General features: G+C 39.4%; 1 protein-coding gene across 2 annotated transcripts in view; it reads left to right on the top strand.

The window, feature by feature from the left end:
- Window positions 1–200: 200 nt before the first annotated feature.
- The window catches only part of slc37a1 (solute carrier family 37 member 1), a 43538-nt gene continuing 30359 nt past the window's right edge, over window positions 201–13379 (top strand). Inside the window, exons 1-4 of one of the 2 annotated variants that reach the window (XM_044216794.1) lie at window positions 4086–4127; window positions 11520–11601; window positions 12687–12729; window positions 12896–12962. Coding sequence is in view for 1 of the 2 variants with exons in the window: in XM_044216793.1 (XP_044072728.1) it covers window positions 4072–4127; window positions 11520–11601 (138 nt within the window). In the remaining variant the exon portion in view is untranslated. Of the gene's footprint in view, window positions 437–3924; window positions 4128–11519; window positions 11602–12686; window positions 12730–12895; window positions 12963–13379 lie in introns of those variants that run through there. The other variant, XM_044216793.1, reaches the window with a different exon arrangement.

Below are 13379 nucleotides of genomic sequence, written 5' to 3'. Positions count from 1 at the left end.
TAGATATTGAAGAAGATATGTACAAGAGGAAATGTTGGTCTGATGTGGTGTTAGAGTAAAGGTAGGGGGGAAGCCGAAATCATTATGAATAATGAATGGCTCTCCATGCAGTAATAGTGGAGATTTTGACCGTGAACCACATTGAGAGGCTCTGGTCAAAGATCAAACAACTACAGTATCTGAACTGCAGCAGGAGCCGGGGATGACGTCAGAGCAGTAGAGAGGAGCGTGCGCCGCGGCCGGCCCAGCTGTGTGTGAGTGGCCTTGAGGTGACAGTCGCTAGCTTTCACACATCAAGGAAGTGGAGGATATGTCGTTCCACTGAAGGCAGAAGCAGAAACAGACACAAAGCCGTCGAATTTTATGTAAGAGGGAGGATATGTCGTTCAACTGAAGGCAGAAACACACACAAAACCGTTTTCCGTAACGTCACGAGGTAAGCTCATCAGCAGGAATGGAGTGTTTGTGGCGAATCGGGTAACGTTAATTACGAGACCGACCAACGGTTGTCGGCTGTTGTGAAGGAGAAGGAAGCTCGGCTGTAGCCTGCGATTTAACCACCGTATTGTTTCCAGCATAAGAGGAAATGTAATTTAACATCCAGGGTTTCTCTGTTGATAAGACTTATTTATCTCTTTTGACTTTGTCGATACATTACTGATAACTGGAGATTCTTTTCAATAATGGTTAACGTTACTGTTCGACATACGATATAGCTAATGTTATATGAGGAAAATGAGAGAAAATGTCGCTTAATAGTCCAAACAGACGCACAGTAGCTTCGGGTACTGTCCACGTCCGAAGTTTCAGATGCTCTTCTCAGCCTCAGCAAACACTGTAGTCGTGTTGGATAAATAGAAGGATGTAAAGCATAAATTCGCTGCCAGGTCTCTTTCTCTGGCTGGGTTGTATTAGGTTTGGTTCGGACATTTTTGCTGGGAACTAGGAATTTTGACCAAGATGTAGCAGGAGCCACTGGTTTGGTGAGTTTACAACTGCACCTTCATTGAGCCGTAGAGCTGTGGTCTACCGGTCTCAAGTTACCATAAGATGAAGCTTCAAAGGTAAAACCAGGAAGCTATGCCAGGACGCTAGTTATGTCACATGAGATTTGCAACTGTAACGTTATATTCTAGCAGTGATTATAAAAGTCTACTGATCAAGGTCTCAGGACAAAAATGCATAGATTTTCTGGCTGTAACGTAGCTACGCTCCCTGGTTTCTATTGTAGCAGACAGATGAATATTCATGCTAGGGATGGGCGGATCGATACCAAAATATCGATACAGATACTATGTCTCGTTTTGAAGATCGATTCTAGCGTCAGGGATCAGTTTTTCTCTTGTATTTCATCAAAGTGTAGAACAAACAACGTTCAGTTGTTGTGAACCCATCTTAGTGCATGAACTCTTTGCTTCTCCTCTGCTGTTGTAATGTTGTGTGCACTCTAACAACATACACGCTGTGCACCTGCAGTGTGCCCCAACTAGTTTATTCCGACACATAATTGCAGTGATGGCTGAACAAAAGAGGAGCATCATTTGGAGCTATTTCACAGCTGTGAATGAAAATGTTGCTAACTGCAATGTGTGTATCAAACCTGGGTCTCACAGGTGGCAGGCACCTTACTATTATTGCTAACTTTTGGCAAATCATTTAGTGGTCATGAAATTGTATTAAGATTTAGCCTATTGACGATGCATTCACCTCATAAATCATGACACACTGCTCTCCCCTACATGAAAGTACATAAGCCGCTTTAATTATAAAAAGTATCGGTATTGATAATGGTAATTCTGGCCCAGTGTCGGATCAAAACCGAAATCTTTGCGGTGCACCGCCAAAACTTTCCAGGTAAAACTCGCACTGCAGACTTTCTGTTCCGTGCATGCAAGTAGAAGACATAAATACTATGCTATTTTTACTGGTGGGGGGGCCTTGACACAGAAGACAGAATCACGACTCGAGACCGTGGCAGTTTATATCATGGATTCGGTCATAGTTTCAGAACCCTTACACCCCTAGGAAACAATGATGAAGTAAGGTAAAGTACTACACGGGTCTGCCAAACCTGGGAACCTTTATGGCATTATTCCAGTTTTTTATGTCAGACCAAAGGAAAATTCTCACTCCATTTCATTTGCTCCTGTTAACCTTAATGCGCCTCAGATTGGATCTGCCTGCACAACACCTAGCCCATCTCTTCCGTGTTTCCCCAAAGACAGTGTACAGAACATTGAATGAAATTGTGTCATTTTTATATGCAAACCTGAGGCGTTTGATTGTATGGCCAGACAGAGACACTTTGCACAAAATTATGCCTCATCAGTTTGTGGAGGCCTTTGGATACAGAGTAGCAGTGATTGACTGTTTTGAGATTTTCACAGAGAAACCATCCAATCTGAAAGCACGTGCCCAAGCACAATCGCACTGACGTATTTGATAGGTATTACACCCAAGGGATCTCCTATCAAAAGGGTGGGGTGGCCGTTCAAGTGACAAACATATAACACAGCAGGGTTCAACCGTAATGGTTGCCAGGTTGCCATCGGCAACCATTGTGAGAAAGTGTCAACCAATTCTTGGCCTTTGGTTGCCATCAGTGGCAACCACTTTTTAACATATGAAAAATAGGGACAAACTAGCTAGTTAGCAACTACTAGAAATAGAAAACACAAAAATGGTGCCTCAGTGACGTCACAGACAATACACACACGTAACTGACAAAGATTGGAAAGACCTACGACCAATCAGAGCAACGAAATGTGCTGAGCATCATATGCAAGTTAGGGCGGTGCTTGGTCCATTTTCAAGCAGGAAAAAAATGGTGGCCTGGTCACAAACTTTTCTACAGCTAAACAGTACACTAAAATCGTCGTAGTCATCTGAACACTACGACTGAAACCTTTTCTACGATGGAACACTCCTGGACGAATGAGGGACTACACCGTCTTAGTACACTAAAATGTGTTTCTGAAAACATTTGAGGCGGGAAATAGGCAATGCAGTAACAGAATCTTGATTCATATGGTTTCATTCTGATTAGCTTGTGATACATGGAAGCATCAAGTGTTGAATGTCACTCTACGCACAATGAGGGCAAAGAACACTGATCTCAGACCTGCTGTTTTCCTTTAGTGCATTCACTTTTTAACCAACAGATGTCACTGGTGAGCTTTCCAACCATTAGATCTGTTTCCGACTGAGCTGCCCCACTATAAGTGTAGTTTTAAAAAAACTTTTTTTTTAATCTAAAAAATAATTCAACTTAGGCCGCTGGGCTTGCAATACACTGGCTGAAACCCTGCATTTATACAAAATAGAGAAAAGCAGCAAATCCTCAAACTTGAGCTGAAACCAGAGAATATTCATTTTCACTCGATAAATGACTTAAAAGACTAATCGATTTTCAAAATTGTTGATTCATTTTCTGTCAACTGACTAATAATCATCTAATCATTTCAGCACTACAGTTTCACCAAAATCCATATAACTAAACATTGGTCATCAGCACCGGATTTGCATGATAGCTCTACCTCTCATAGTTTAGCTTTTCTCTATTATAGATTTGTCCTGTGTGTTGATTCAAAATAGGTGACTGTAGTGTAGCTACTGCAAAACCTCCTCAGTTAAGTTTCTGTCTTCTGAAATGTCTGTGTCAAACTTTTTTTTTTTTATTAACTTTTTATTCTCTGATGGACACAGTCCGTATGCAGATTAAGCTGAGTGGTAGAAACAAAATGACAGGTGAGCCCATTACACCAGCTGTGAAAACTGGCACTTTATGGTCATTTTGACTTTTTCATGCCCTCACTGACATTTCCCTGTCTCCTTCTTTATCTTTTCAGCTATACCAATTCTCCTCTCATCATTTCTTTTTCTTCTTCCCTCCTCCATTACCCCTGTCTCTCCCTCTCTTTTTAGACTCCTGATATTTCCATCCAGCTCCAGTGCTCATTGTGGCCGCCATGAGCCGTGGCAGCACCACCATGTCTGCATGTACCACATCAGGCTCTTCAGCGTGAGCTCACATCAGCTGCCTGTCATTGATTGTCAAACCTGTGCCTAAACATGGCCACTGTTCCTCCTGGGATCCGCCTGTTGGTGTCCTTCGACAGGGACCAGTGGTGAGTCTGAATCTGACTGTGTGTGTGTCTGTGTGTAAGTGGGTGTTGTCTCTTTACATGTTAGTCTTTCCTCTGAATTATAGCTCACTGTTTAATCAGTCACACTCTTGGATATTTTGTATGAGTTTTCATTTCTGACTGCCAATTTGCCATTAATGTGAAACTGATGTGAATTGTTTGCATACTGTTTCAGTCGTTGACAATTAGTCATTTGAATGTCTAAGTCAGTCCGTTTACTTGTAGAATGTTTCCCCATCCAAAACTATTTCTACAAGGTGTCACAGTTTATTAAGAGCTCTGATTTAGGTATGTCTGTGCAATATGGACATTTCAGTGAAGCACTCAGCACATTTTGTCCATGTGGGTTGAGCAGTAAGGTCAGACAATGCATTCACATGATATTTGCAACTGCGGATGAATAGCAGCTAAATGAGTACAGGAAATACTACATTCAACAGAGGGCTTTTGACACCCTCTAGCAGTCATATTGGAGGTACTGTACTTAGCTTGTGAGTAAAACTGACTGTAAATCGCTGATGATAGCATAAGCCACACTATTGCGCTGGGTGACATAATAATATACAGTGGTGTGAAAAAGTGTTTGCCCCCTTCCTGATTTCTTATTTTTTTGAATGTTGGTCACACTTAAATGTTTCAGATCATCAAACAAATTTAAATATTAGTCAGAGATAACACAAGTAAACACAAAATGCAGTTTTTAAATGAAGGTTGTTATTATTAAGGGAAAACAAAATCCAAACCTACATGGCCCTGTGTGAAATAGTGATTGCCCCACCTGTTAAAACATAACTTAACTGTGGTTTATCACACCTGAGTTAAATTTCTCTAGCCACACCCAGGCTTGATTACTGCCACACCTGTTCTCAATCAAGAAATCACTTAAATAGGACCTGCCTGACAAAGTGAAGTAGTCCAAAAGATCTTCAAAAGCTAGACATCATGCCGAGATCCAAATAAATTCCAAACAAATGAAAAAGAAAGTAATTTGATATCTATCAGTCTGGAAAAGGTTATAAAGCCATTTCTAAAGTTTTGGGACTCCAGCGAACCACAGTGAGGGCCAGTAACCACAAATGGCGAAAACATGGAACAGTGGTGAACCTTCCCAGGAGTGCCCAACTCCCAAAATTGACCAAAATTACGCCAAGAGTGCAGCGACGACTCATCCAAGAGGTCACAAAAGACCCCACAACAACATCCAAAGAACTGTAGGCCTCACCTGCCTCAGTTAAGGTCAGTGTTCATGACGGCACCATAAGAAAGAGACTGGGCAAAAATGGCCTGCATGGCAGAGTTCCAAGACGAAAACCACTGCTGAGCAAAAAGAACATTAAGGCTCGTCTCATTTTTGCCAGAAAACATCTTCAGAATCAGAAATACTTTATTGATCCCCGAAGGGAAACTCTTTGTTACAGCAGCTCGCCTTTACGTCAGTGCACACAGGAGAAAGTACTAGCAAAAAATATAATACACTATAAAAACAAGTCAGAAAATAAATTAAGTACCAGGTGGGTATAAGTATAAGATAAAATAGTGTGAAGTACCAAGTGGGTTTACCGGTTGATGATGATAATACAGTATAATAATACAATGCAATAAAATTCAACAATTAACACATGCACTATTTCCTACTGTTAGATTAAAGTTTTTTTTAAACTACAGTGACCAGCTGTTTTAGGAAATTGTTGCTACAATTTTTGTTGTTTTTTTGTTGTTGTTTTTTGTTGTTTTTTTTACAATTAAATTAACTATATATTTTTGACTTTTTTTTTTTTAAATATTATGTCTTCAGTAAGAACCAATGGGCTTGGGGCTGAGTGACACAGGCAGGACAGGAAGTTGATAATTAACGGACAAAAAGTATACAATAACACCAGCCTTGGTGTTGACACACATTATTTACCAAACACTAGCTGTACTGGGAAAAAAAACAAATGTCTTGATAGTCTGAGAACCTTTTAGTATCTATGAGGTAATATCCATGAACAAAATGTTAACATGTCAAGTTGGCTAGTTTTCACACTGGAATGAAATTGCATGCCGGCCATTGGTGAAGAAATCTTAGTAGCTGCCTTGTTTTTAATTTGGATTGAAACTGTATATGATCCACAGTATTAATAAAATAAAATGTAGGGCTGGTTATCGTCACCTTAATACTTTCCTGGTACTGACCTGAATGTGTCTTTAGCACTGAGTATAAAAAACTGTCCAGAAATTGAAAGATGGCGTATGATGTCTGGTCAGATTCATAATCTTGTTTACTTATTCTATGATCAGATAGTTCCACATTTAAATCGCCGTTTTGCCACTTTTAGACCTTATTTTATCTTTGCAATGTTCTTTTACAGACACTTGTTTACACAACATTTAACATCTGAGAACTTTGACTTCTTTAGTTAAACTGCATTTTTTTGGGACCACTTGGGGGCAGAGCAACAAGTTGTAAAGACAACATTGAAATATAAATATATATTAAAAAAAAATATATATATATAATTATAAAGTTGATGTGGTGAATGTGTTAACAAACAGTGTCGTATTTACGCATCCTGCAGACACAGAGCAACATTAGCATTCATTTGGAGTAGTCTTTGTGTCCACTTGATGGATGTTAGTCCAATATTCACTCTCCTTGTTGTTCTGGTTTGGTCTCCACCAACTCCTGAGAAAAATATCTGGCTCTTTAGCTGGTAAATGCTCCACTATTATGTTTACCATCTAGTCGCTAACTTTGTCTCTCTGCTGTTTAGTGTTAGTTAGGTAGTGTACAACCTGCCCAGCGAGGTACAAGCGACACTTTTCGCATTACACGGCCATTTTTTTCCATTGTTAAATTAAGATTATTGATTAGTGCAGCTATAAGTGGGGAAAAAAAAAACCTTCTCAAAGTAAGGTATGGAAAAAAAGTATGTTTTGGCATCTTTACTGAAACTCAGTCAGGTTTCACATCAGCATTAGTATTGAAAGCTAGTGTTAGAGTAAATGGTTGTTAGACTAAATGCTAACATTAACATTTTGTTGCTTTGCCATATTAACTTACTGGACAGTACAGTTGCTAGATAAAAATAACATTTTCATATTCATCTACACTGCACAGTATTTTTCAGTGGTCTGTCTTTTTTCTAATGGTTGTTGTTTTACAGTGCATGCATTATTATATTTGGGCTGGCTGTGGCTCAGGAGGTAATGCAGGTCATCCACTAATCACAGAGAGTGAGTGTATGTGTGTGAAAATGGGTGAATGAGAGGCAAAATTGTAAAGCGCTTTGGATAAAAGCGCTATATAAATGCAGCCCTTTACCATTTACAATTTATTATGAACCCAGCCTATTCTCCTGTGGGCCTCTGTGATGGTGCCACACATGATTGACTGGAAATTTGAAATGCTAAATTCACACAAAATGACTGTTTGCCAACTGCATGTCTGTCTGTCTTCTGCATCAGCCTACAAGGTGAAGTAAGTACAACAGTCAACATGGGCCAGTGGCTCTGAATTCCATAGATAGAATGTCACTGACATTACTGATGTGCTGGAATGCCTGACATTTCTTGTTTAGAGGTTATACCATGGCAAAAAAAGAGATTATGTTCAAATCATCATCCATTTGTTTGTTCGCTAAGTTTGCAGTCACTACAATTCAGAGGTTAGGTTTACTAGTGAAGTAAGGTATCCACAGAGGTGTAATTGTAGCATTGGCGTCTGTATTGTTGGTGGGTTTACCTGGACTTAAATTTAAATTGCCCACTGATTTATTTGTCTTGACTCACAAGAACTAGGAATGAGGAGTCCTGATATGTGACTTTGATAGCCAGCCATAGATTAGATATTTAACACCCTGATATGATGTGCCTAAAAGTGTAACTGGGAAATTCCAACTGCTGTTTACTATGAGTCAATTGTCAGTCTTGACAACTACAGATCCAGCTGCTAACCAGAACTACCATCAGGAAATGACGTGATTCCATCATTGAGATTGTTATGTAGGGAGAGACTCACCACTCTGTTGGTCTTTTTGAACAGCAGAATCGTACAGTCTATTCTCTTATCTTTCCAAATATCAAAATGATACAAAGAACCCATCTTTGGCCGAGTGTACTGAGTGTAAATAGTACAGACACCGGCATGCATAAAGCTTATTACCCAGATGACCACCAACTTTGGTCAGCTCAAGTAAATAATATTAATTATATATTATATATTACTCCTTAGAGAACTTGGTGGCAACAGTTGTCATGTTAAGATTGTTAAATAGTAGCTGACTAACATTTTCACTTGTTACAGCTTGTTAAGACGTTAATGTAATTCAAATTGCGGCTCTTGCATTTGAAACTAGCACTCATTTTAAATTGTGATTTTGAATTTTTAACAAAAATCATTGTTCAACCCTAATTATCATGCATATTCCATGGCCACTTGGTTTGAACTGTTGAGGGCCCTTTTGCTTCAGGTGTCCTGTTAAAATGTGCAGCTTTACCACACAGAATGCAGTATGCTGTATGCTACACTTAGGCTGTCAGTGACAGCTGGGTTTGGGCAGTGTCTTGCCAGCTTTCTAGCTGTTGTCTTTTGCTATACTCAGGACACACACTGAGAACTGGAACTGGAACACGCTCACAGCATGCCGTCCAACTGTTGCACAAGAATGTTTCCAGTTGCTCTTCTCAAATTGATCCTTGTTCCTTCTCCAGTGTCTGTTAAAGAGCCTGAAAAACCAGCCTAATGTACTATAGAACAGATGAGAGGCAGATTTCTGGCTCAGCCTCAACTGTTTGCTCTCCAGCCAGTCACTGTCAAGCGCCTCATTACCACTGAACAAACACACATACAGACATCAGGATGGCAAACAAACCCAAGTTCATTACACAGCCAGACCCATGCTTTTCATATCAGCACAGATAAAATCAGAACTGACTAAATATAAAAAACAGCACACAAATTAGTGTAAATTTGACTGAGGGATAAAGCAAAAATAATTAATTGCAAATTAAATTACACATTCAAGTTAAAGGATATCCTGTATGAAGCTGTAGATGGGTGTAACACTGACAGATGATTGATAAAATTTGGCTTTGTCAGGAGTACAGATGGCTCAGTCAGTTTTCTTTTATGGTATCTGTGGTGGTGCTACTGTGGCTGCAGGCTACAGCAGCAGTGCAGCAGACCTCCTAACCTTTATTAACTCACTGTCTCTACTGCTAACTGTGGACAGCTTGACTGCTTTGTAATTCAGCTACCTCAGACATTCTATTTGGTCGGTATCTCTCTTTTACAAGGAACATGTCTGCAGGATAATAGTTTCATCATATATTTAATGCGTCATTCAGACCTCAGCCACATGTTAAATAGCTTATTCTTTGTGTGCCTAAATATTTCATAACACTTTTCCCTGTCGCTTAACGTTTGTTTTAATACGTCAGACAGATGTGGGAGGTCGAATCAGTTGTAGAGTGCGTCACACTTATTCTGGCTGATCATTACATATGTTTTATATATTTGCTTGTTACATAATAGGACTGGGAGAGCCATAATGTCAGCCACACCTTTGAGTATCTGTTAATGTTACACAAATATCCCTAAATACCATCTGCTTTTCTTTGACTGCTGTGGATTGTGTCAATTGCTACTTTTGAGATGTGGAGTAATCTTTGTGAAGTTATCTCCTGGTACTCCTGGAAACTAACAAGTTAACTAAACTTCAAGCATGCCTTTAGGACATAAAGACCTGGATGACCTGCAATTTTCTGATGTTAAACTCAGACAAAACTGAAGTTATTGTACTTGGTCCCAAACACCTCAGAGACACATTATCTAAAGATATAGTTGCTCTAGATGGCATTGCCCTGGCCTCCAGCAGCACCGTAAGGAACCTCACAGTTATCTTTGATCAGGATTTATCCTTTAACTCCCACATGAAACAAACTTCAAGGACTGCCTTTTTTTTCACCTACGTAACATTGCAAAAATCAGGCACATCCTGTCTCAAAATGATGCTGAAAAATTAGTGCATGCATTTGTTACTTCTAGGCTGGATTATTGTAATTCCTTATTATGCCCAAATAAGTCCCTTAAGACTCTCCAGTTGATCCAGAATGCTGCGGCACGTGTACTGACAAGAACTAGGAAAAGAGATCATATTTCTCCAATATTAGCTTCTCTGCACTGGCTCCCTGTAAAATCCAGAATATAATTTAAAATCCTTCTCCTCACCTACAAAGTTCGTAATGGTCAGGCACCATAATATCTTAAAGAGCTCATAATACCTTATTATCCAACTAGAACACTGCACTTCCAGGATGCAGAGTTACTTGTGGCTCCTAGAGTCTCCAAAAGTAGAATGGGAGCCAGAGCCTTCAGTTATCAAGCTCCTGTCCTGTGGAATCAGGTCCCAGTTTGGGTTCGGGAGGCAGACACCATCTTCACATTTAAGAGTAGGCTTAAGACTTTCCTCTTTGATAAAGCTTATAGTTAAGGCTGGCTTGGGTGAGTCCTGAACCATCCCTTAGTTATGCTTAACTCGACATCTTCTCTCTCCCGTAGTTCTGTGCTTTCTCGTTTCTCTCCTCTCTCCTTCTGTCGCTTTCAGCAGGTATTTCTGCCTCCGGAGCTGCAGAGTCTGGATCTGTGGTTGTAGGCCACCTGCTGCCCCCGTGTTCCTGCTTGACAACTGCTACTCCAGTTGTTGTTATTGGCTCTGTTACTAATACTGACATTATTTTTCTTATAGCTGTCAATCCTATTATTACTCATTTATTAATATTAACACTACAATTACTATTCTACTATTTAAAAATAAAAAATAAAAATTCCAGGTGGTATTTGCATTGTGCCCCCCCCCTCAAAACTTCTCTCTCTCTCTCTCTCTCTCTCTCCTCTCTCAAAACCATCTCTCTCTCTCTCTCTCTCTCTCTCTCTCTCTCTCAAAACCTAACATGGCAGCGGTGGATGGCCGCCCACCATTGAGTCTGGTTCTGTCCAAGGTTTCTGCCTCTTAAAGGAAGTTTTTCCTTGCCACTGTCACCAAATGCTTGCTCATGGTGGGATTTGTTAGGGCTCTGTAATAAATATTATAAAGAGTACGGTCTAGACCTGCTCTATAGGAAAAGTGCAATGAGATAACTTTTCTTATGAATTGGCGCTATATAAATAAAATTTAATTGAATCTCTGCAAATATGTGTGCTGTGGTTTTAGCTTGTTGACAATGAAGGAGATAAGCAAGCTTGAAAAAATTAAAATGTAAGCTGTGTCCTGTCACCCCTCACCTCAAACTGAAATTGAACATGCTAGTTTCATTCAGTTCAGAGGGGGCGTTTGGATTTCTTCTCTAGTCCATCAGGTCTCACTGCTGACCTCTTGTGTTTCCTCTCTGCAGGTACAGAGCTCTCACCTTCATCCTCACCTTCCTGCTCTACACCAGCTTCCACCTCTCCAGGAAACCCATTAGTATCGTCAAGGTAACATATGCTCATTGTTCACATTCATGAGCTCACATGCATCTACATCCACACATACATCCACAAACCCTGAGCTTGGACAGAAATAAAGTCCAGTCTAAGACTAAAGACTTTTACTTGAAATTTCCATTGATAATAATCTTATTTAGAGGCTGGGCTTAGGCTTTGTCCAGGGACTCTTGTGTTTCTGGCACTGTCCGTTAAGATTCTGACAGAACAACGGCTGCTCAGCGCTGTTTTTAAGAAACTGTATCACCCAAAGAGTGCAATACCAGTAATCCTACGTAAGAAACTGTGTTCCATGTATTAGGTTGAGGTGATGGTGGGTCTGCCCTCAGATCACATGGGTCTCTGTGTACAATGAGCAATACTAAACAATTATTAGAAAACATACATTGCAGAGGGTGTTTTGGTGTAAGAAAATGTGTAAAAAACATAAATAGTGAAAACCTTGCAACAAAATTGAATCAGTTCAGACACAGTCGGCCTAATGCTACATTCACACTTAATGGCCCAAAAAGTTAAAAAGGCTGGCATGCAGTGCTATGCAACTGTTCAGAGTTTTTCTGTGAGTTGTGTTACATAGTGATGCTGAAATTGGTGGATTTTAGGGTATAGGCTGGATGAGAATATAGAAACAAATTAATATAATATGGAAGGTGTATGAAACGCTTCCCTTACTTTATCTCAAAGTACATAGGAAGAACATTCTGTGGAGTTTATCTTCTCAAATACTTGACAGGACATTCATCAATGCACCTGCATGCACTATTACCGATGTGATTCATCATTTATCATAATGTTTGTCTTTCTTTTTTCCTTTTTTGCAGGTAGAATTACTATAGTTTGTAATTAATGTTTAAAATTACTTGTAAAACAATAAGACTTGGTGTAGGGCATTAAGAAGTGTTGGCTTGGTGGTCTGGTACATGGTAAATTAATTAATGGTAGGGCTATCCAACTGGTAGTAGGTATCTTCTTGGACACAACTTTGGGTCAGGTGAAATGGTTAAAAAGGCGATTTCCACTAGAGTCAATTTATTCATACTGTAAGTCCAGATTCTGTTTTCTGTGTAATGTTTTAGGAAAACAATTCCAGTGTTTCTCACAAGATTTCACGAGACTGTGGTGGGTGGATCTTATATATATATTTTTTATTATTTTTTTATTTTATTTATTTATTATTTTTCAATTCAGTTTTATTTATATAGCGCCAATTCATAACAGAAGTGATCTCATTGCACTTGTCCTATAGAGAAGGTCTAAACAGTACTCTTTATAACATTATTTACAGACACCCAACAATTCCTACCAAGAGGAAGCACTTAGAGTTTAACATCAGAAAATTGCAGGTCATCCAGGTATTTATGTTCTTAAAGCATGCTTGAAGTTTAGCTAACTGGTTAGTTTCATCTGGCTTGATCGATAGATATAATTGGAGTGTTTCCTAATAATATTGCCTAAAGGAAGCATATATAAAGTGAATAGAATTGTTCCAAGCACAACGGCAGTGTAGACATACAGCAGGGGGATCTTTTGTCATTATTAAGTGTAAGAATATTTTCAGTTCATTATGAAACTGGCGGGACAAATTAGACTAGGTAATTAATGGGAAACACTGAATTCGAGGCTAAGCTTCACTGAGTAAAATTCTGACACAGTAACAATTCTTCTGAACATACTGTAATGCAAGCAAGTAATTTGCCTGCTCCAGCTCTAGTTTTCTGTCATGTCATAGTGTGAAACGCTTTGAGTGGTCGACTAGAAAGGCTATACAA

The sequence above is a fragment of the Siniperca chuatsi genome, linkage group LG12, assembly GCF_020085105.1.
Source record: "Siniperca chuatsi isolate FFG_IHB_CAS linkage group LG12, ASM2008510v1, whole genome shotgun sequence".
NCBI lineage: Eukaryota > Metazoa > Chordata > Actinopteri > Centrarchiformes > Sinipercidae > Siniperca > Siniperca chuatsi.
Note: the sequence above shows the minus strand (reverse complement) of the source record. Positions and strands in the feature narration are given on the sequence as shown.